This window comes from Ochotona princeps, chromosome 33 (genome assembly GCF_030435755.1).
Source record: "Ochotona princeps isolate mOchPri1 chromosome 33, mOchPri1.hap1, whole genome shotgun sequence".
In the NCBI taxonomy this organism is placed as follows: Eukaryota; Metazoa; Chordata; class Mammalia; order Lagomorpha; family Ochotonidae; genus Ochotona; species Ochotona princeps.
In genome coordinates, this window is record NC_080864.1 from 6107578 (window position 1) to 6130833 (window position 23256).

General features: G+C 62.7%; 1 protein-coding gene across 4 annotated transcripts; it reads right to left on the bottom strand.

The window, feature by feature from the left end:
• Positions 1-11: 11 nt before the first annotated feature.
• Positions 12-21962, bottom strand: EVI5L (ecotropic viral integration site 5 like). Of its 4 annotated transcripts, none has more exons than XM_058658122.1 (20): positions 21561-21962; positions 12712-12892; positions 10880-11069; positions 9643-9867; positions 9478-9552; positions 8813-8938; positions 7595-7738; positions 7341-7430; positions 6536-6633; positions 6353-6413; positions 5610-5663; positions 4877-4909; positions 3724-3864; positions 2954-3082; positions 2294-2434; positions 2062-2217; positions 1586-1732; positions 1329-1424; positions 704-799; positions 12-451 (listed from the first exon to the last, which is right to left on the bottom strand). In XM_058658122.1, the coding sequence occupies exons 2-20, from the start codon at positions 12846-12848 to the stop codon at positions 158-160; spliced, it is 2433 nt and encodes an 810-aa protein (XP_058514105.1). In that variant the 5' UTR covers positions 12849-12892; positions 21561-21962; the 3' UTR covers positions 12-157. The 4 variants fall into 4 exon arrangements, with proteins under 4 accessions (XP_058514105.1, XP_058514106.1, XP_058514107.1 ...); XM_058658123.1 differs by having other exon boundaries at positions 12-430; positions 21561-21831; XM_058658124.1 differs by lacking the exon at positions 4877-4909 and having other exon boundaries at positions 13-451; positions 21561-21816.
• Between the last annotated feature and the right edge of the window lie 1294 nt (positions 21963-23256).

Sequence of the window (23256 nt, forward strand, 5' to 3'; positions counted from 1 at the left end):
CCTGCACCTCCGCCTTGCAGGGGTGCGGACCCAGATGAGGGGTGCATACTGCCCCGGGAAGGTTGGGGAGAGAGCCCGCCGCCACCCTGCCCTCCGCGAAATGCCTCCCCCGGGTGTCCCTCGGTGGCTGTGGCCTCCAGGCACACCGGTCACGGGCTCAATTGTCCAGGCCCTGGCTATAGGGCGCGGCCAGCTCGTCGGCGTCGCTGTCCTCGCTGCCCTCGCTGTCCTTGGCGGGTCTCTCCAGCCGGCGGAAGAAGCGCGCATCGCGCGGGGACAGCGGGTACAGGGCGTCCTGCAGCGCCGCGCCCACGCCCAGCAGCTCCTCGTCCGACGAAGGCAGCGAGTCCTCATCCAGGTGCCGCGCCAGGCTCAGCCCGTCGAAGGCCAGCGGGTCCTCGAAGGCCGGAGGGCCCTTGAGCAGCCGCACCTGGGGCGGGGGACCGGCGCGCTGGAGGCGAGCCCCGGGTGCTCACGCGGGATCCTGCCTGCCAGGCGCCCCCCTGCCCCCGGCCCCCCGTGCCCCCGGTCCCCCGTGCCCCCGGCCCCCCGTGCCCCCGGCCCCTGTGCCCTGTGGCCCCCCATGCCCCCGGCCCCCCGTGCCCCCGGTCCCCCGTGCCCCCTGCCCGCCGTGCCCTGTGGCCCCCCAGCCCTTGGCCCCCCGTGCCCCGTGGCTCCCGCCCGCCGCCAGCACCGGCCTCACCTCGGCCTTCAGCTCCTGGATCTGGTCCTTGAGCTCACGGATGTACTGCGACGAGTCCGAGTGGTTCAGCTGGCCCTGGATGCGGCCCTCTTCCCTCTGTGGGGCCAGGTGCCGGTGGTCAGGGCAGGGCCGGGCCGGACAGGGCAGGGGAAAGGAGGGCAGGGCAGCGCAGGACAGGGCAGGGGAAGGGAGGGCAGGGCAGGGCAGGGGATGGGAGCGTAGGGCAGGACAGGGCCGGACTGGACAGCGCAGGGGAAGGGAGGGCAGTGGAAGGGACGGCAGGGCAGCGCAGGGCAGGGCAGGGGATGGGAGCGCCGGGCAGGGCAGGGCAGGGCAGGGGATGGGAGCGCCGGGCAGGGCAGGGCAGGGGAAGGGAGGGCAGTGGAAGGGACGGCAGGGCAGCGCAGGGCAGGGCAGGGGATGGGAGCGCCGGGCAGGGCAGGGCAGGGCAGGGCAGGGCAGGGGAAGGGAGGGCAGGGCAGCGCAGGGCAGGGCTGGGCTCGTCTAGGAGGGGCCCACAGTCTGGCCCCGCCCACCCTGGGCCAGGCCCCGTCCCACCTTGGGCAGCACTGGCCCTTTTGCTATGCCCCGCCCACCGCGGGCCAGGCCCCGCCCCTCCGCTCACCTGGATCTCCAGCTCGGCGATGCGCTGTCTCATCTCGGCCACGGCCGCCATGCTGTCGGCCTCCCGCAGGCGCACCGCCATCACCTCCTCCTTGCTCTGCGGGTGGGAGTGGGGGACACGGGGTCAGGGGCGGGGCCTCTGGCAGGGCGTGGCCTCGGGAAGGGGCGGGGCCTCTGGCGGGGCGGGGTCGTGGGCAGCTCAGGCTCCCTCCCGGGGCTCCCTCCCGGGGCTCCCTCCCGGGGCTCCGCCCGGCGCACCTTGCACTCGGCCTCGGCCTGCTTGCGGCGGCTCTCGCTCAGCTGCGTCTGCAGCCCCTTGTTCTGCGCCGCCAGGTACTGCAGCTTTTCCTGCAGCGCCGCGCGCTCCGCCTCCACGCGGTTCAGCAGGTTGCGGTGGATGTGGTCCTGGGAGGGAGGGCGGTCAGGGTGCCGGACAGACAGACAGACAGACACACACAGACACAGACACACACACACGGTGCTGGATGTGGTCCTGGGAGGGAGGGCGGTCAGGGTGCTGGACAGACAGACAGACACACACACACACACAGACACACACACACACACACACAGCGCTGGATGTGGTCCTGGGAGGGAGGGCGGTCAGGGTGCCGGACAGACAGACACACACACACACAGACACACACACACGGCGCTGGATGTGGTCCTGGGAGGGAGGGCGGTCAGGGTGCCGGACAGACAGACAGACAGACAGACACACACACACCCCGCACCTGCGTCTCCAGCTCCACCACGCGCTGCCGCAGCTCACGGCCCTCGGCCAGGGCCTGCGCCTCGCGCAGACGCACGCTCATCAGCTCGTCCTGCAGCTCGCCGGGCACCAGCTTCCGCGGGGACTCCTTCCAGCGGCCTCCGCGGGACAGATGGGCCTGGGGTCCGGGGGGCGGTCAGTCAGCCTCCGTCCAGGCCAGGGCCAGCGCGTGCACAGGCCCCCAGGCCCCTCACCTGCCAGGTGTCCGAGAGCTCCTGCAGCTGGGACTTTAGCTCGTGCATGGCCGCCACCGCCTCGGCCTCCCGCACCTTGAGCGCCTTGAGCTCCTCCTGTAGCCTTGCTACGTTGTTCTCCTCCGGCAGCGAGCTGTTCCTCTGCGGGGAGCTGGAGCTACTACTCAGGGTCCCGGACACCCCGGGGTGGGGGGCACCGGGCCTCCACGGGGAGCTCCGTTTGGCAAGTGGGCTGTCCTGGAGTACTCCCTCCCCAGCTCAGCAAGCCATGGGGGCATTTGTGGATGCACACCTGTGCGGGCTGGGAGGCTGTGATGGGCTCCTGGTGTGTGTGTGTGTGTGTGTGTGTGGATGCAGGGGATTGGGGGGCATTAATTCCCAGAGCAGCTCAGGGCCCCCCACCGCCCCTGCCTGAGTGTGTGTGTGTGTGTGTGTGTGTGTGCGCGCAGAGGAGGACACTGCTGGGCAGCGAGCGGGGAGGGGTCCAACCTGCCCAGGCCTCCGGGGGGGGGGGGGCTGCTGACAGAGGCATCCCGGGCTGGAGAGCAGCAGGTGCGTGCGTGCGTGCGTGCGTGGGTAGAGGGCAGGCCCTGGATGTTCGGTCCCTGTTGGGACCTGGCTGTGCCCCCCGCCCATGGCCCACCCCTCGCCCCGGCACACCTTCTCCATGTCCAGGACTTTGTCTTGCATCTCCCGCAGGGCCCCCAGGGTCTCCGTCTCCCGCAGCCTCGACTGCTCCAGTTCCGTTTCCAGGTGTGCCACGAAGTCCTCGGTGAGGCGCGGGTTGTCCTGGGGCAGGTGGAGGGGAGGGCGTGGGGCGCCTGCGGTGCGGCCTCAGGAGGCTGGCACGGAGGCCGGGGTGGCCAGGGTCCGTCCCCGCCATCACCCCTGCTCCCCTCTGGGTCCGTCCCCGCCATCACCCCTGCTCTCCTCTGGGTCCGTCCCCGCCATCACCCCTGCTCCCCTCTGGGTCCGTCCCCGCCATCACCCCTGCTCCCCTCTGGGTCCGTCCCCGCCATCACCCCTGCTCTCCTCTGGGTCCGTCCCCGCCATCACCCCTGCTCCCCTCTGGGTCCATCCCCTGCCATCAGCCCTGCTCCTCTGTGGGACTGGAAGGCAGGGAGTGGGGTGTGCAATGGGCGTGGTCACGCGGTGGGCGTGACACATGGGCGTGGTTGTTTGCTAGCCTGGTTGCTTGGTGGGCGTTGCCACAAGTGGGCGTGGCACACAGGGGCGTAGCTGCCTCGGGGGCGTGGCTGGGTGGGGCGTGGCGTGCGCCGAGGGACACACGTGGGGCGTGGCCTCCCGGTGGGCGCGGCACACGTGGGTGTGGCCCCCGGTGGGCGTGGCTGCTCGGTTGGGTGCAGCGTGCAGGGGCGTGGCCTCTCGGTGGGCGTGGCTCCCACTGCGCATCCCTCCTCTCCGGGTACCTGCTGCTCCTGCAGCTGGCGGATCGTGCTCTGCGCCTTCTGCAGGTCTTCGGCGGCCGAGCTGCACTGCTGCCGCACCACTGCCAGCTCCCGCTTGATGACGTAGTTCTCCTCGGCCTCCTGCGCCCGGGTCACCTGCCCCTGAGGACAGCGAACACAGGGGGCCCGTGAGCCTCCGCTCCCACCGCGGGCGGGGGGCCTGCCTGCCTTCCCCGGGGGCGGCAAGTGAGAGGGGACGGAGGCTGCCCGCACCCAGAGCCTGGGACAGGGCACCCCGCGGTGCCTGGGCGAGGCTGCCCCCACTCAGAGCCTGGGACAGGGCACCCCGCGGTGCCTGGGCGAGGCTGCCCCCACTCAGAGCCTGGGACAGGGCACCCCGCGGTGCCTGGGGGAGGCTGCCCCCACTCAGAGCCTGGGACAGGGCACCCCGCGGTGCCTGGGCGAGGCTGCCCCCACTCAGAGCCTGGGACAGGGCACCCCGCGGTGCCTGGAGAAGCCTGGGGGTTGCAGACACACTTCTGGGGCCTAGGCTCTGCCTACAGCTTCCAGACAGCCCTCCCAATTCTGGCTCTTGGTCTTTGCAGGAGGAACAAGTAACAGAACCCGAGTTCTTGCGCAGAGTCAAGGGCACACTGCTTCTCAGTGTGTGGTTGGGATGGGGCTCATCCTGGGGCTAGACCCACCCCTCTCTTTCTCCACCTCGTTTTCTGCCCCCCACCCGATCCCATCCCGCATGCCAGGCTCAGCAGCTGGGAGCTTCCAGGTGGAGCCACCGGAGAGCAGAAAGCAGCAGCAGCAGAGGCAGGTGAGAGAAGGTGGCGCGTTTCGCACGTAGCAGCGTGAGAGCCCACAGGGCTTGTGTGTGCAGGTGTGGGGCAGCCAGCCAGAGCCTGGAACTGGTCTGCTCTTAGGGGGTCCCTGCGTCCTGGCCCCCATGGAGGGAGGAAGCTCTTTGTCCAGCCGAGCATACCCCTGCTCCCCTGCCCTCCCATGCTGCGTCCCCGGGAAGCCGTCCGTCCTCCTTCTGCCCCCCATGCACGCGGCAGGCCGGAATGGCAGCGGCCAGGGGGAAAGGCGAGTTACTGGCTGGCGTGTTCATGTGTCAGGAAGGGGTTGGGGAGAGGAAGAAACAGGACACAAAAAGCTACAGTACCTGGATTAACCTATCGGCCAGAGCCGCGCTCTCCTACCCGGCGGGCCAGGGGGGTTCCCAGCGACAGGGGAGGAGGAGGAGGCGGAGCGGAAGACGCGGGGACAGGAGAGGGGGGGAGACAGACAAGAACCGCTTGTCACTAAGGCAGTGGACTAAGTCTAGAAGCGGGACAGAGAGGATGAAGGGCAGAAAACCAGCAGGAGAGGAGCTGTAGGAAGACCAGAGCCGGAGCCAGCTCGTCCTGGCGATGGGTTCCAGCTGGGAAACACCCCTTCCCACCGCCCCAGGCATCCCAGGCCCCCCGCTGTGGTCCAGGGTGTCCCAATGAGGAGGGGAGAGTGGGAAGGCAGGTCACCCCCTTTTCTTCTACTGGACCCGTTTTTTGTGTGTGGGTAAAGATTCCCCATTACAAACTCAGGAGCCAGGGGACAGGCTCCCCACTCCCCCACCTGCTGACCCCCATCAGGTCTGCTCTGCCCACCCCCACCTCCACCCCCCAGCCTGGGAGTGCTGCTTACAGTTCACTGGTTGGGTTTCAACCTTGCCCCAACACCAAGTCCTTCAAGGTGTCACTGGGCTCCCTCCCAGAATCCCCTGGGCTGGGGCACACCCTCAGGGTCTCACAGGGTCCATGTGGGGCAGGGGAGGGAAGGGGGCTTGAACCCGGGGTGGACGGGGCAAGGGGCCGGCTGGCCTCTGGCTGCTTGGCACACCCCCCCACACACACCCTCACCTTCTCCAGGGTCTCAATTCGCTGTTTCAGGAGCCGGTTCTCTGTCCGAAGCCTCTATGGGGTGGAGTGTGTATGGGGGGCAGGCACATGTCAGGCCTTGTCCTCCCCTGCCCACGTGCCCTCCCCGCGTCCGTGGACCCAGGCGGGATAGGGCCGGCCATTTCAGGAAACGTTCAGGATCCATTCCTGTTCAGAATGGCTGGTGGGGCTGGCATGGTGGCACTGCAGGTTCACCCACTGCCTGCCACTCAGGTAGACCCGGCATTCTACAGCAGAGACCCGGTTCGAGTCCCAGCTGCCCCATTTCTGATCTGGCTCCCTGCTAATACACCTGGGAGAGCAGTGGAGGACGGCCCAAGGGCTCAGGGCCCCCTGCTACCCACCCACGGGAGACCTGGATGGAGCTCCAGGGGCCTGGCTTCAACCTGACCCATACTGGGCCGTTGTAGCCATTTGAGGAGTGAACAAGCAGGAAGAACATCTCTCTCTCTCTCTCTCTCTCTCTGTCTCTCTGTCTCTGGCTTCCCCCTCCTCTCTCTTTCACATTGGCCATTTCAAATTAAAAAAAAAAAATCTTAAACTAAGACAACTCCAAAACCAAAAAGCAAAGGGTCAGCATTGCGGTGCAATGGATTAAGCTGACGTCTGTGAGGTGGGTATCCATCCGGCTGCGGCCAGCGTCGGGGTTCGGAGGGGGCCCCCCATCTCCCGAGAGCACCCCAACCCTGGGCCCTAGGACCCACTTTGATCTCAATCTGTTCCTCCATCTGCTTGCTCTTCATGGCCGCGTACTCCTTCTCCAGCCTGCAGGGGGCGGCAGAGCCCACGGTCGGTCGGTGGGGGTCACGTTGTCCAGACGGGGTGGGGGAGGGGTTGGGGGGAGCTCCCCTCCCCAGCAGCTCCCCACCCCCACCCCCTGCACCCACCTCTTCATCTTCTTGGGGTTGTACTTGACTTGGTATGCCTTGAGGACCAGCTTGTCCGGGCAGCTGTCGAATTGGTGGGGGATCACCCGCTGGAAATACTGGGAGGATGGGGCAGTCATGGTCACGGCCACTGGGGTCCTCAACACCACCAGGGCCCGCCTGACCCCTGCCGTGGCCTGCTGCGGCCTGCTGCTTGGGCCAAGGCCCCGTACCCGGTGCCGTACCCAGTGCGGGGCATGGGCCTTGGTGGACTGCACGAATGAAGGGTGAGGATGAGAAGTGAGACGGGGGCGGAGGCAGAGGGAACGGTTGGCTTTGTCCGGCTGCCTGGGGACAGTGAGGTTGGGAGACTTTGTGAAGCAGACGCTGGGGTCTGAGCAGAGGGGATCTGCACGGAGGGTCTTCCCGCAGCCTTTGCAAAGGGTTAAAGCGAGCGGGCGGATGCGGTTCACACTCTGGGCCCAGCTGGCCTCCTCTGGCAGCTGCGGACAATGGCTGCCCGTGTTCCCCGGGCACAATCGTGGCTTTGTGCATTCTTCCCGCAGCTCCAGCTGGGGGATGCTGGCCAAGGGGGCCGGAGGGCCTGTGGGCTGGGGAAGTGGTGACGAGGGGCGGGCAGAGCGCCAGGTGCCCGGGATGGAAATGGTACCAGAGCCTTGACAGGGTAGGGGCCAGGGCCACTCTCTGCTCCCAGACTTGGGGGGACTTAGCGGAGACTAAGGAGGGAGGGAGGGAAGGTGGTGGAACCTTCTAGGCTTCGTCAGGGATGTCTGGGGGCCTGTGGGGGAGAGGGGGTGTGGCTCACCTGGGACATGCCTTCCATGTCCAGTTGCATTAGCTCCGTCTGGTTGACCTGCAGCAAGGCCAGGCCTACCCGAAACACAATCTCCAGCCCCTGGAAGAGCCAAGGCCGTGGCTGTGAGACCCCAGCCCGTGTCCCCCCCACACCGCACCAGCCCCAGCATGACTGGTTCCATCCAGAGAGGACTGGGCTGAGCAGGGCGGGGGAGGGGGTGGAAGGTGCGGTGGGATGGGGGTGGGTGACCCGCCGGCCCCCACCTCATACATGAAGATGTCGAAGACCCGGGTGGCGACGGGGAGCGGGAAGGTGGTGAGGAAGAGCGTGAGGAACCAAGACGAGGCGTACATGGATGTGTGGAAGCTCTGGGAGCGGAAGTGCGTGTTGAGGTCCGGGAGCTGCTCCTGTGGGGAGGAGGGGTGCTGGGCCTCAGTACCTCTGCCCCCCCCACTGCCCCACGCTCAGGCAGCTCCTTGGTGTGGAGCTGGGAGCGGGGAGGCCACAGGAGCCCGGAAATGCAAGCAGCACCAAGGCATGGGACACAGGCCACGATGGCTGGCGCTAAAGCAGTGACTCTGTGTTGGGAGGTTTCCCCCACCCCTGCACCTCTCACTGGGGAGGGTGCTGGCTCAGTGCTCCATTCCCAGCAGCCCCCGAAGTGCTCTCCACTCCACATCCCACCCCCCCAACAATGGGGAAACTCAGGCTTGGAAGCCTGGAGTCATTCCTTCAGGTTCCCCCGGAAGGGCAAATGGATGCAGCCTACAGAACCCTGGTGCAAACTCACATCCTCCTTCCCACCTCCCCCGGGTACCAGAGCCTTGACAGGGTAGGGGCCAGGGCCTACCCTGGGCATCACTGTGGCTGACGACCCTGAACTTGAGACTTGCTGGGAAGTGTGGCAGGCTGTTGGGGCAGGTGGGGGCAGATGATGTAAAAGACCCTAGGCCACCTGTGTGGCTGTGAGAGGTGTGCCTGGCCTAGCCTGGCCTAGCCTGGCCTAGCCTGAGCAGGTCCAGACCACCTGCTTGCAGCTCTTCCTGGGTTACCACCTTGAGGGGTATGCTGATCATGCAGCCCACCTGCTGCTGTGTGACGAGCACACTGTGTGTGTGTGTGTGTGTGTGTGTGTGTGTGTGTAACAAGGCATGGCGCTGTCTACCAACAGGGAGCATCCCTGTGGAGGCTGCTATTTATAAACAGAATCAGCAGGGGCGGGCAGACAACACTTTCACAGCTTCTGTTGCGCCTGGGGCACTCAGGGGGTGGGGCTGCGTGTGCACGTGTGTGAGTGAGCTAGCCCTTCCCTCTCTGCAAGTTTCCTGACAGAAGTGGTTGGCTCTGCCTGGCCCTACCTCTCCCCACCTCCGGCTACAAGTTTCCTTGAGGGGGGACAGGATGCGATTGATTGGGGTCTGCATCTCTGCACTGCCTGTGGGGGGACGGGGGAGCGGGGAGTGGGATTTGAGGGAGCTCACCTGTAGCATGTATTCAAATTGGTAGATGCATAGTCCCAGCTCGGCCATGCTGGGCTTGAAGAGTTCCCGCAGCCGGTACTCCTGCATCAGCCGTACGAACACGCAGAAGGCTTCCTCCTCGGGCATCTGGGTGGTGGTACGAGGGGCCGGGTGGGGGTAGGAGTCAGAGGACCCGGCAGGTATGTGTGGTGGGGAGGGGTGTGCCATGGCTCCCAGCATCACGGTCGGAGTTCCCACGCAGGAGCCGAGTTCTATTCCATTTACATTTATTGTACACCCTGGCTAGCCACCCCTCACGTCATACTACTGGTCAGTGTGGCCACCACCACAGTTTCACAGATAGCCGCTTGGTGGGAAGCGGTAAGTGGGGGGCAGGGGACAGCTGGGGTTGAGCCCTGGGGTCTATTGGCTGCCAGGGTCCAACTGCTTTGGCTGCCCCTTCTGGCTCCTCCCCAGCTTCCCACCCCCCACCTCCAACTACCCTGACTGCTTCAAGCCCAGGTCTGAGCTTCCTGGGTGCCCCTCTGTGTCCATGACTCCTCCCGGGGGGAGATGTGGCCCCTGACCATCCCAGGACATGGATGGGGGGCTGGGGAGGTAGAGGAAGAGGTTATACTCTGTCTCCCAACCACAGGAGCCCAGCTGGGCTGGCCCAGGCCGCCTACCTGCATGAGTAGCAGACCTACGATGAAGGCACTCCCCTGGCAGTAGCCCACCTCCCGGTCCACCAGGGAATAGGCCTTGGGGAGCAGGAAGGACAGGATAGGAGGTGTGAGGGCCAGTCCCCAGGCTCTGCACCCTCCCGGCCCCTGCACGGGGGCGGCGCCCACCTTCATGACGTTGAAGAGGACTTCCTGGCCCAGGCTGTCCTGGCCCTTGAAGAACTCATGCTCCGGGTAGGTCCGTGCGATGTCCCGGCGGATGAGCTTCTCACAGGGCGAGGACATCTTGAGCAGCTCTGAGTACTGGTTCTTGACGGGCATGTCCGTGGCGCTGCACAGCAGCTGCCACACGATGGCCCGGAAGTGGTGTGGGATGCCCTTGCGGATGAGTTCCTGGTGGTGGGCAGGGGTGGGGAAGGGAGCGGGGCAGGCCGGGGCTGGACTTGGGCCTCTGGGAGGCACGGAGCCCGTCCCACAGACTCCCGGGGTGTGACTGGCCCACAGCTCACCCCGGGTGCAGGGTTCCTCGGGGTTCCTGTGCCCCCTGAGCGTCGCCCAGGTCCTCAGTGGACACGGCTGGACTGAAAGCTCTGCCCCTCACTCCCTCCTGGCCCCACCCACTCCCTCCAGACCCCGCCCTTACTCCAGGTCCCACCCACTGCCTCCAGGCCCCCCCCCTTCTCTTTGGATGGTGGCCCCCTAAGCACCTGCACTTCTCCACATCTGTCCAGGAACCTTGCCCACCAGACCGCAGATCAGACCACAGATCCTGGTCCCGCCCTCACTTCCTCCTGGCCCCGCCCTCACTCCCTCCTGGCCCCGCCCTTCGCTCCTGGACCCGCCTGTCACTCATCCAGACCCCGCTCCTTACTCTCTCCAGACCCCGCCCCTCACTCCCTCCTGGCCCCACCCTCACCCCTCCTGGCCCCACCCCTCTCTCCCTCCTGGCCCCACCCACTCCCTCCAAGCTCTCCCACTCCCTCCAGACCCCGCCCCTTACTCTGGGCCCCACCCATCTCTCTTTGTCCTGCCCCTCCTCTAAAGAGTCCCCCTCCCTTCAAGCTCCGCCCCTCTCTTCTATGCCCCGCCCTCACTCCTCTATACCCCTCCCCTTACTCTTCAAGCTCCGCCCCCTCTGTTGTTTCCTCCCCGCACTCCACACCCCCTCAATCTCCAAGTCCTGCCCACTGCTCCCTCCTGGTCCCGCCCCACTCCCCCAAGCCCCGCCCACCACTCTCCAAGCCCCACCCACATCCCCTGGTCCCGCCCCTTGCTCCCTTGGGGCTGGCTCTGAGGTTGGCTGACACCCACGCTTGCTGGCCGCCCACCGCGTCCCCTCCGCGTCCTCCCATGCTGCCAGCTGCCCATCGCGTCCCCTCCGCGTCCTCCCCCTCTCCACCGCCACCTTGAGCAGCTTCTCCTTCCGGCGCCGCCACTCCTCCCACTCGTTGGCAATGCGGCCCCACAGGATCCACGTGTCCTCCTCCAGGTGGCTCAGGTTGGAGGAGGCCGAGGAGCTGGACAGCAGTGAGGAGCCGCTGTTCCGCCGGGAGCCGTTCATGGAGCGCATGGACTTGGAGTCGGCCTCCAGGAGCCTGGGCGGGAAGCAGGGCTGCCAGTGAGATGCCCTGGGACTGGGGGGCAGGGGGTAGGGGGCTACCTCTCTAACCCCATGGGATCCCCAGTCTCTGAACCGAGGGCCTCAGGCCTTGGGGGCCTGGGGAAGCTGTCATTTCTGGGGTCTCTCAGTCTGTGCCTGCCACTAAGAGGGTTTTGTTGGCAATCTGCATTTTACACATGGAGGTGGCCCTGGCCAGGGTTTGCAAGGTGGCATCTCAGTGACTGATTCTGCCCAGAAAGGCATTGTGGCACAGAGCTTAGCTTGTCACGTGGGACGCCGCACCCCTTTTCAGAGTGCCGGGTTCGAATCCTGACTTTTCGGTCTCTGATTCAGCTTCCTGTTTGACGTGTACCCTGAGAGGTAGTGGGCATCTTGGACCAAGTGTTTGGGTCCCTGAGAGCCACACGGAAGAGACCCAGTTGGAGTTCCGGGTTCTCGGCTTCAATTTGACCCAGTCTGAGCTGTTCAGGCCATTTGGGGAGTGAACCAGCAAGTGAAAATATATTTTTATTTTTTGTACTTATTTTCTTTTATTGGAAAGGTAGATATACAGAGAGTAGGAGAGACAGAGAGGAAGATCTTCCATCCGCTGGTTCACTCCCCAAGTGACTGCAATGGCTGGAGCTGAGCTGATCCGAAGCCAGGAGCCAGGAGCTTCTTCCAGGTCTCCCATGCGGTGCAGGGTCCCAAAGCTTTGGGCCGTCCTTGACTGCTTTCCCAGGCCACAAGCAGGGAGCTGGATGGGAAGCGGAGCAGCCAGGATACGAACCAGCACTCATATGGGATACCAGTGGTTGCAAGGCGAGGACTTTAGCCGCTAGGCTACTGTGCCGGGCCTGAAAAGAAATATCTTGTAAAAGCCCAAGGAAAATGAAATTGAAAGCTAAGTTTCAGAGGTTGGCGTAGTTAAGCCACCAACTGCAATGATAGGATCCCATGTGGATGCTGGTTCGAGTCCTGACACTCTCACTGGCATCCAACTCCCTGCTTAGGTGCCTGCGAAGACAGCAGCAGTAGATGGCCCGAGGGCTTGGGCCCATGTGGGAGACCCAGATGGGAGTTCCTGGCTCCAAGCTTTGGGCTGGCCTCCCCACCACACCTCCAATCTGGTTGATGTAGCCATGTGGCGGGGAATGAGCTGGGGCTTGAATCCAGAGACTCTCATATGGAAAATGAGTGTCGCAAGAATTTGGCAAAATCCCAGTCCACAGGGCTAGCTTTGCGCTTTCTTTCCCCACGCGTTCTCTCAAGTATTCTCGTGTGTTCCTGGTGCCTTTGACTTGGTGGGAGCTTTTGAACAGGTATACCTTGCCACCTGCAAAACTGACCAGCAACCCCTGGCCCACACCCCGGCCGGTCATCACCTCCTCCATCAGACCCTCACCTGCTGGGCCATGATCTGACCGGACCAGTCAGCCCCGGGGAAATTAGGTCATGTCAGCACTGGCATTGCTGTTTCTAATAGTGGAGAGTACAGGTTAAGACCGGGTGGGAGGTGATGTAACGGGGGCAGAGAGGCTAGAAGACTGCCAGGAGGCCTGATTCTAGAGATACAGGCAGTGGTACATTTCCTGGTCCTCCACCTGCCTCCCCAGCACCCCTGCCCCTCTCCTCACCTGTTCTGCTCCTCAAGCTTGGCCAGCAACTCCAGTTCATCGGGGCTGAGGTTCTCGGAGTCTGAGGTCGGGGAGCAGGTGGGGGCAGACAGGGCCTCCTGGGATGAGGAGTCGGGGCTCAGCGTGGGGCTCGCCATGGTGGGCGGGTCCTGTCGGCAGCGGGGCCAGGTCACAGTTCAGCCTGAGGTTCAGAGAGACATGGGTGCTTGATGTTGGGTGCCCACCCAGCCTGCCCCCCAGCCCTCTCTTGTGTGCGCATGACACTTCAGCAGCCTCCCACGTTCCCCCTCTATGTACCCGGCTTCTTCCCTGGCTACTGGGGGTCCCTCACTACTGTGCAGTTGCCAAGGCCGAGTGTCAAGTACACATCCCCAAGTGCACTGTGGTGGCCCAGAACAGAGACTGCTGGCCACTCGGGGGTCCCGATGACCCCACAGGGACCCCAGGGGTTGCTTCTGTGGTCTTTCTCTGATAACACGGTCCCTGTCCCCTTGCCGCAGCCGGCCTGGCCTCCACACCTGACCTTTCCCAGCTCATCAGACAAAGTGGGCTGCTGGCATGGCCCCGGCGGCTCCTCTCTGTTGGCAATTGTCCACCACTGCTAGCAGGCTGGAAGAGGTGAGCCCCTTGGACCGGGAAACCTTGTCACAAAGGTCCTTAAAGGGGGTGCTAGCTGGGAGGGGAGCTGGGTTCCTGCTCTTCCTGTCCCCACCCCATCAGCCCCCCATCTTCTGGGGCTTTTTGGGGGGCGGGGTTGTGCTTCCAGGATGCTGGCTGGACCCCTGCCTTGTGCGACAGCCTGGCAGGAAGCAGATGGGAGCAGAGACCTGGGTCTGCATTGTGACTCCTGTTGGCCGGCTGTGTGACGTGGGGCCAGGCATGGGGCTCCTCTGGTCTCCAGGGACTGAGATCCTACAGAGGCTGATGCTGAAGACCGGGGTGGGTGTTAAGAACAGTAGCTGCTGCTCAGTAACTCTCCTCCTGCCCCGTCCCCGCCAGCCACTGTTATCCCACCAAGGCCGGGAGTCTGGGGCTTCTGCCACAACCATGGAACCCCAGCGGAGGTCTCTGGGAGGGGAGGGCATGTGGGGGACTCTCAGGAGGCAGGATGTGGGCAGACCACATGACCCCCTCCAATCTGGCCAACTTCAGGATCCCTCCCCACAGCCCTGGGCTCAGCCGCTAGCCAACACATCAGAGCCGACAGGTGCGCCTGGCTCACCTCTGGCTGAGAACTTGGCCCTGCCTGCTTCATCACCCTCCCCAGCCACCCCCAGATGCTTAGGGGTTCCCCAGAGCCTTTGTTTTCATCAGGAAGGTGCGGTTTTGGCGGTGGCAGGAGGTGGGCAGATCGAGTGGCTTAGATTGCCAGGGACCACCCACCCTATGAACCTAATGAGGAGTGACTCATTCTGGGACAGCGACAGCGGGGCTACAGATGCTCCAGAGAACTTTCAGGAAGGGAGGACAGGAGGTAGGGCCCAGAGCCTCAGAACCTTGGAGCCTCAAGGGAGCTCAGTGGACCACCAGGACCGGCCCCCTCCCTGTACAGTGAGAGGACCTAGCTTAAGGGGGCATGGGCCTCACCCAGGCTGTCCCAAGAAGCCTGAAGGAATGGTTTAACCCCAAAGCTGGCCCCCTGGCCCCAGGGGGACAGGATGGGGTCAAGCGCTGGCAGAATTGGCCAGGCTGTTATTACATATGAAAGCGTACCGCACTGAAGAAGTAGGACAACTTAAACATACACGGCTGACGTTAGCAGCCTGGAACCTTCCAGAACTTTCTTTTGACTCTTCCCATGGCCCAGCATCCCTGTGTGTGGGTGTGTACGCACATATACTTAGATACACACATGAAACAGTACACATATAATACACACATGAAACAGTACACATATACATACACATTTATGCTTAGTCACATACGTACTGGCACTACACACCTCCCCCACCTGTGCCTCCAGATACAGAATTAAACACTGTCCCACCTGGCCCATTCACACCCATGCACACACACGCTACCCCACAGCCCAATCTTGGTGCCCTGGTAGTTCAGCAGGTGGGCAGTGGAGGCTGGGGGCTGGTTGGCTGCTGTCCCAAGTCCTCAGGAAGTCTCTGCTTCCTTCTCCATTGTATCATGTCATGTCCCTCCCCAGGCCAGCCCAGATGCTGTGGTTGGCTGGGGGTGTAGGATGGAGTGAGGTGGTGTGGGGCCGGACCCCCTCCTCGAGGAGAGGTGCACAGCCACCCCCACCACTCCACTCTTGCTGGACAGCAAGGGTACATGGGCTGACCCCCAAGCTCAACGCCCCGCCTTTGCTCTACCTTAGTCACTCGGAGGGCAGAGTGGGCGATGGGGCCACTTGGCCCTGCCCCTGCTGGCCACTACCACCAGCTCCGGTCACTCAGCTGAAAAGATGGCATTGGGGGCGTCCTCACTGCCCCTCCCCTTCCCCCCTCTCCAGGGATCACAGCTCCTGCCCCCTGAGGTCCCTGTCCAGCTAGGCTCCTGGGACCACCCTATCTCTCTGGCCAGGGTTTTGGGGTCTCCTGGGCCTCAGGAGGTCAGGCCCTTGACCTCAGCCTCTCATGCCCTTCAGGAAATATCACTCTGAGGGCTTCCATGACCAAATATGATCGTGATTGGGAAACCTTCATTTCTGGCATTTTCCTTTGTGCCAAGCACTTGGCCAGGCCTGCCATCTGGGCCCTTAGGAGTCGCCCCATGAGTCTGTGTCCCCTCCCCAAACCCCATTCAGCCCTTCATGTGGCTCTGTGTCCCCTGCCCTCCTGGAGCGTCCAGTGGGGTTGGGGAAGAACGCAAGAGACAATTATCTGTACTGAATGGAAGGAAAGGTCTGGAAAGAAAGGTGAAGTTAGATGGAGAGTAGGTGGCTCTCTCCACCCCCGTCAGACCGCACCTTTTGGTACCCGATTTCCCTCCTAAGTGATCTGGCCGAGGCCGTGGAAACCTCCCACCTGCCCCATTGCTTGCCTGGATATTTTGCAACAGCGTCACTTACAAAGAGACAACCCGGACGCCCGCAGGCGGGTGGGTGTGCCACGGCGCACATGGTGTGACCCACCTCCACCGTGGGATCCAACCCAGCCGCACAGAGACCTGTAGACGCAAACTTGAAGTCATCACGCTCTGGGGCACCTGCTGGGCCCAAAAGGTCACGTGTGTTGCATGATCCCTTGGTCACGTGGAACCTCCAGAGGAGGCAAATCAGAGGCTGAGCCGTGGCCACAGGCTTGCCGGGGGTGACGGCTAGACGCAAGCCCCGAGCACAGCGCTAGTACGTGACTTTGGACTTCCTGTCATCCGTTCTCGAGCACCTGTTTCAGGTCCCTGCGATTCCATTTATAAACCGGCTACCTGCTAATGAAGATGCCGGAAGGCAGCAGAGGGATGGCTCAAGTCTTTGGGACCCTGCATCCACAAGGGGGGAGGGAGGAGAAGACCTGGAAGATGCTTCTGCCTTGATACTGGCCCAGCTCTGGCTGTTGAGGCCAATTGTGGAATGAAGTGGTAGATGGAAGATCTCTGTCTCTCCCTCTTTTTGGAGCTCTGCCTTTCAAATAAATAAAAGAATAAAAGTCTAAAAAAAAAAAAAAAGGGGGGGGGGAGCGGCATGGTAGCCTAGTGGCGAAAGTCCTCACATTGTATGTTCCGGGATCCCATATGGGCGCCGGTTCTAATCCCGGCAGCTCCACTTCCCATCCAGCTCCCTGCCTGTGGCCTGGGAAAGCAGTGGAGGATGGCCCAATGCATTGGGACCCTGCACCCACGTAGGAGACCTGGAAGAGGCTCCTGGTTCCTGATCAGCGCAGCACCGGCCGTTGCGGCCACCAGTGGACGGAAGATCTTCTCTGTCTCTCCTCCTCTTTGTATATCTGACTTCCTAATTAAAAAAGCAAAAAAAAAAAAAAAAAAAAAAATCTAAAACAAAATTAAAAAAAACTGAAATAGCATCTGGTTGAAACACCGCACATTGCTTTTTTCCATTGTGATTTTCTGTCATTCTCCCATAGGTTTTGAGAGAGAGAGAGAGAGAGAGAGAGAGAGAGCGAGAGCCATCTTCCATTTATTAGTTCACTCCCTAAACGCCCAGAGCAGCCAGGGCTGGGCCAGGAGCCAGGAGCTCCATCCTGGCTTTCCGCACGCGTGGGAAGGAAGCTGGACCGGAAGCTGAGGCTCAAACAGGTGCCCTGACATGGAGTGTTGGCATTGCCACAGCTAGTGGCTTAACCCGCTGCAGCACACACACACACACACACACACACACACACACACACACACACACACACACACACACGGTGCGCGCCTCTGTCTTGGGGCAGGGGAGGGATGCTGAGACCCACAGGAGAGCTCCCACCTGCCGTGTGCCTGGCCCACCCTGTTGGATGGCAGGCTCCGTGGGGGACAGGGGCTTGGACAGCGCCTAGGTAGTGCACGCTGGATCCCGTGAGTGGGCTGTGGTCATCAGATGCGCGGGGTGTGCAGAACGCACGCCTGAGCCGCCACCCTCTGCGCTAAGCCTGTGCTGGGACAGCTGTTGCTTAGTCTGTCGGGCAGTCCCAACAAAAGTCTCCGGGCTAAAAAAATCTGCGCGTGGGTCACTTCAGTTGCAGGACTCTCCTGGGAGTGGGGGCAGGGGGGCACAGCGGGGAAGGGGCCAGGGTTCCTGCTCCAGCGCTGAGTCAGCTGCCACCAGGGCTTGCCCGAGGGGGAATTGATGAAGGAGGTCTTCTGATGATCCAGGTATAGCCTCTGGCTTGCCTGAGCCTGCTTCCCCCTGGAGGAGCCCTCCCAGGGTCCACTGCGAGACTTCCTTACTTCCTTCTCTCCCTGGAGAACCACCCCCTTCGCTCCAGACACTGGCAAGGCTTCCGGGAGGCGAGCATCTAGTCCCTCCTGGGACGGACTCAGCTTGTGCGCATGCGGGAGTGGGCAACATAAAACAGCCTCACAGAGGCTGGCCAGGGACACTAAAAAATCCATCCCCGGGGGCAGGGGGGAGGCGCCCAGCGCAATGGCTCCATTGGCTAATCCTCCCCTTGCAAGTGCTGGGAGAGCCCATGGGGGCACTGGTTCATGTGTCTCAACCGCTCCACTTCCCATCCAGCTCCCTGCTTGTGGCTTGGGAAACTAGTCAAGGAAGGCCCAAAGCCTTGGGACCCTGAGCCACGTGGGTCACCTGGAAGAAGCTCCTGGCTCCTGGCTGCAGATTGGCTCAGCTCTGGCTGTGGTAACCATTTTGGGGCATGAACCAGTGGATGGAAGATCTTTCTGTCTTTACTTCTCTCTGCAAATGTGCCTTTCCAATAAAAATAAAATCTCCCGGAGGTGACCCTAAGTCTCTCTCTCGCTGAGTTAGTTCTCTTAGCCACCTGCTATTTGCCCTCCCTCTCCTGCCAGTGTTGGGCATTCAGACCTCCCTCTAGGGGCGGGGTGGAGGAAGCTGAGGCCTCTCACACTCCCAAGTTCTCTCTCTTTGGCAGGGAGGGTTCCCCGGCACCCCCCCACCCGCCCCCATACGTGAATCTCAACAGGGACCCTGGGGCAGACCCTGCAAGGGGGCACCCGTTTGCACCCCTGGGCTTGGGCCAAGCCCTTCCTCTGTCTGGAACAACTTCTCCTGCTGCCTGCCGCCACGCTTGCCGGCTGACTGCGCCCTCCCCATGCCCCACAGACACGCCCTGGCTTTTTTTCTGGGCTATGGCAGCAGTGCTGGACATTAACCTGCCTCATACTGTCCCCGAAGCAGCGGCAGCAATAGGAACAGCAGCATTCCGACCCCTCGGCTTAGGCAGGTGTATTAAATGAGATGCTACATAAATGGATCTCCAGGACTCAGAGAGGGGCTTGGGGACCCAGCAGGGACTGCGTTCTGTTTTCCCTTCAAACTCCTGCCCCAGGAAACTGAACCTCCCTGCCCCCCCTCGTCTTTCTCTTTGAAGCCCCAGAACATCAAAGACTTAGATCCGAGTCCCCAGTCTGAGGAACCTCCCTGGCCAGCTCTCCCTGGGGCTGGACCTTCTCGTTCTACTCCCTCTGCCCTCAAGTGCCACCCTGAGGAGGCCCGTGGCTTCCTGTATGCCCGTGACCTTGAGGAATCTTTGGGGCCACGCCTTCCTCCTGCAGGTGGGCAGAGCCGCGCTTCCCAACTGGTGCCGCAGGTTCCTATGGGGGCAGACGTCGAGCCTGGCAGTAAAGACGCCTCCCAGGGTAGGGCACCTGCCTGCCTGCCAGACGGCAGCAGCGCCCCAGGGCTCCATGCCCAACTCTGCTTCCTAACTTGAGCTTCCTGCTCAAGCAGACCCTACGAAGAAGCAGGTGACAAGCCCCAGGGGGAAGACCTCCACCTGGATTCCCAGCTTCTGACTTTCCCTTTGGTCCAGCCCCACGCCTCGGGGGGAGTGTGTGTGGGGGGGACATTTGGGCAGAGAAGCAGCAGATTGAAAGTCTGTCTGTCTGTCCACCTCTTCAAGAAACAAGGAGGCAGCCAGCCAGCGGTCCCCGGCCCCACCTGCTCCCCGCCTCTGCATGGCCACAAAATTTTTTTATCCTCAGCCCGCTCCCCCTCCAGCCCCAACTGAAGCCTGCTTCCTGCAGCACAGCTTGGCCCAGGGGCTGACCTTCCTCGGCGAGGTGCTGATGGGCCACAAACAGCATTCACAGGTGGGCAATGGTCCTTGTAGGCCTGACCACGCCCTCCCCACGGTGGGACCTCTGAGGCCGCATCCTCAGCTCCCTGCAGCACTAAGGATGCCCCCACTTCCCGGAGAGGTAGACTGAGGGCTTCAGTCCAAATTTTTTTTTTTCCCCAAGACGTTCCAGAATTTGACAGCACATCTCCCACGGGGAATGACCAACAGGGTTTGTGTTCTTGGAAAAGACCCCAGGATTCAGCCTGCACAGGGGGCGGGAGGGGGGTGGCTTGGCTGTCTTCCAGCTTGCTGCTCCTTCACCCCACCCCCTCATACCCACTCCGCAGTCCCTACTAGACCATAGTGTCTGGTCAGTTCTGGAATCTCTCTCTGCTCTGTCTCACCTCAGCCTTTTGTGCCAGGGCCAAGCCACGGGCCATGGCTTCCAAACCACCCACGCCATCGCCCCCACCAACACACTGTCAACCGCAGCAACCCTGGTCAGCCCCACACAGGTGGGAACCCCAGGACGGGTGACAAGACACAAGGACACGGCGGTGAGTCTTCCAGCACAACCCATGGGGCAGAGGGACAGAAATCCAGTGTGCCCCCTCCCTCCGCTCCATCCAACAACCCAAGCTACTTTCTAAGCACAAATTTTCCTCCTTCTGAAAAGACTCCTGTGACCAAGAGCTGCCTTGCACAGCCCCCTGACCCAGCCCCCTGCTTGTCCCAAATGCCAGGACAGAAGGAAGCTGTTTTGTCTGCGTGATGAGTGAAGAACTCTCTCTGGGCTGGCAGGGTGTTGATGCCCAGACCCTAAGACTGGAGCCAGGAACAGGTGTCTGAACTCTCCCCACCCCCACCCCACTCCAGGGAGAGGGGGCATCAAACTTTCTAGAGGTACTTTGGTGTAGGACGAAGTATCCTACCCTCCTTTGGAAAAGGCCCAGTGGAGAGAGAGAGAGTTGGGGTGAGGGAAAGAGACCAGAAACAGGTGCCTGCTGTGGTCCTGGGACCCCAGCCTCTTCCTCCAGGCTCCCCACCTCCCCGCTCTGGATGGGTGCTGGCTCAGGGAGGTTATAAGTGAAGGGGCAGGCTGGCTGCCTGGGGTGACATGGAAATCATCTTCTAGCATCCTCTAGGAGGGGTCTGGGCAGTAAAGGCCTACAGTGTCCAGGTCCGTGCTCGGCAGTGAGTGTGTGTGAATATGTCACTCTGAGTAGAGGCCCCCAAGTTTCTGTGTCTGTTGGGAGGGGGAGGGTCCAGGGGACCCCAGTGTGTGTGTGTGTGTGTGTGTGTGTGTGTGTCTGTGTGGTGGGGGAGCCCTCAGAAGGCCAGGAGGGAGGCCACGACCATGGGCAGGGAGCGGGTGGTTCCCAACATCCTTTGGGCGGTCTCCAGCAGGTGGTAAGTGTAGACTTTTCCGGATACTGGGTCTACACTGGGATCTGGGAAGTGTGGAGTGAGCCGAGAGCGCTGGAGGGGATACCTTCCGCCAAGGAGTGATTTTTTTTAAGGGGTGCCCTTGGGCCTTGGAGGCTGCTGTGATGGGAGCGGGGCCAGCGGGTAGAGCTGAGGCCCTGTGGGGAGGGGGTTGGAGTCTTGCCTTAAGCAGGGAGGGGTACTGGGGGGGTCAGAAGGAAGGAGGAGGGGCCCTGGAGCTCTCTGGTGGTCTCCTTGGGCAGGGGTGGGGGCTGGTCTGGGGCAAAGGGTGAGATGTGAGGGGCCGGCAGATAGGGTGACAAGGACTGGGCAGATGACAGGGGGTGGGCAGTAAATGGGTGGGGGTCCCAGGCCTGCCTGGGGCAGACAGCTTGTTGTGGAGGGCTGGGTGGCAGGGCGGGGAGGGGGTGCTTGGTCTGCAGAGTGGGGGATGGGGGAGTCCTGCAGGTGTCCCCGGGGAGGGTCTCGGGGGTCAGTGCAAAAGGGTGGGCGGGGGGGGGGGTGTCTTGGGCCTGTGGGGGAGGGGCAAGCGCTGCAGGGGAGGGGTCCTCAGGGGATCGGCCACGAGGGTGGCTGGGCGCCGGGGCTGGGGGGCCCAGGGTCGGGGCTGGATGTGCTGAGGCGCCCGACACGGGCTCCGGAGCCAGACGGTGTCCGAGTCACGGTGCTGCCCGGCCCCCCGGTAGCCGCAGCAGCAGCAGCTGCCGGCCCCGAGCAGGTAGCCAGGAGGCCCGGCCCGCGCCGCCCTACCTGCACCGAGCTCGCCGCCATCTCCGTTCGGAGCCTCGCCGTCCCGGGCCGCGAGCTGCCAGATCCCCGGCGAGCCGCTCGCCCCGCAGCCCCGGGCCCGGCCCCCTCTCTCAGCCGCCCCCCGGGACCGCCGCGGCCGCCGCCGGCTCCGCTGCTGCCATTTCACCGGCTGACAGGAGCCGCTGCCCCGCCCCCGGAGTCCGGTCAGCCAATGCACCGCCCCCAGGTGCTCTAGCTCCGCCCACCCTCTAAGAGGGACGGGCCTCCTGTCCAATCCGTGGTCATTCCGTGAGAGGGTCGCTGGCTACGGTCAGAAGGCTGTCGCCTCTGCACAGAAAAACGAATTGGAATTAAGGAAGCGGTGAAGGACGGGTGGTGTTGCCTATCAAAGTGAGGAATCTTGTTGAGCAACACCTGGAACAACCAATAGGAAAAGAGAAGGGGTGTGTCCCTGAGGTAAGGCTGAGGCCCTGAGGAACCCCAGGCGTAGGTGGCCAAGCGTTTGGCACTAAGCCCCGCCCAGAGCCGGGCTTTCTGCCCAATAACGAGACGTCCTGAGACGTCCATTATTATCTGCCCCCTCCAACCCCAGCCCTGGCAACAGCTTGCGGGCCGCTATGAAAGAAGACTGACACCTGATAAGCCAATGGCAGCGAAGGAGGGCGGGGCAGCGATGCTTTCTGACCAATGACGTTGTGAGACGCGTGAGAGGTTGGACGTCCAGGACGGTGGGACTCGAAGCCTGGGGTTGAATGAAATGGGGGAGGAACCAAGAGAGGGCGTGGCTCGGACGGCCGACGGAGGGGGCGGGGTCAGAAAAGGGCGGGGCTCGTGGGCGGGGCCTAGAGGGGGCGTGACCAGCACAGAGCATCCTTGACACTTGGGCGCTTAGGGTCGGAGGGCTGACGTAGGGGAGTCGGCCCCCTGGCCTTGGCCCTCCTGTCCAGACCGGGGTAAGAGGCTTCTTTGTATCCCGTCAGTCCCCTCCGTTACAGCTTTGATCGCGCTGGAACCGTCGGCATCCCTCATCCTGCTGGACTGACAGCTCTGTGGGGTTTGGGGTGGGGTGCCAGGCCTAGGGGTTTGGGGTGGGCTGCGGTGCCAGGCCTACCTAGGTCAGCTGTCCTTAGCCCCGTCTGGGCGCCCAGCATTTCAGAGCAGCAGCCCTGCAGCCCGTGCCCAGTGATGGATGAATGAGTGTGTGGGCCCATGTCTCCTCACAGGCGGTGGAGGGACCCTACAAGGGCAGTCCCCGACTGTGGGGGGGGTGTCGAGTCCCAGGAAACAGGTGTGCCAAGTGACCCCCATCAGCTCTGAAGGACGGTCAGAGCCAGGGACCTGGAGGGCTGCAGACACGACGGGGCGTGCCAGGGCCCTGGCAAGGTCAGAGATAAGCCCTGGCTGGCACCTCCTGCGAGTCCCTCTGCCTCTCCTCCCTCTTGTTTCCTATTTCTGTTACACCGATTACAATTCTGTAACTGTTAAGTCCCCGAACGCCAATTTCCCAAAACTTGGCTGGTAAAAATACATATCAGTTATAATGCATTCCTCCTCCCCTCCGCATGCATGCATGGGCCACTTACCCCATTTTTTTTTAAGGAAAAAAAAAAAGACTTTCCTGTTCCTCCTAAAGCCAGCTTGTATGATTCTGTTCAGGTTGCTGACTCCAGAGCAGAAGGGGCGGAGGGTGCGGGGG

What these genes read in the sequence shown, in the direction of transcription:
- EVI5L (XM_058658122.1), bottom strand. Translation starts at nt 12,848, where the DNA reads ATGGCGAGCCCCACGCTGAGCCCCGACTCCTCATCCCAGGAGGCCCTG. An exon ending in TAGGTCTGCTACTCATGCAG is followed by an intron (nt 8,939 to 9,477) that starts GTAGGCGGCCTG and finishes ACCACCACCCAG; the next exon opens with ATGCCCGAGGAGGAAGCCTT. An exon ending in TGGCCGATAGGTTAATCCAG is followed by an intron (nt 3,865 to 4,876) that starts GTACTGTAGCTT and finishes CGCTGTCCTCAG; the next exon opens with GGGCAGGTGACCCGGGCGCA.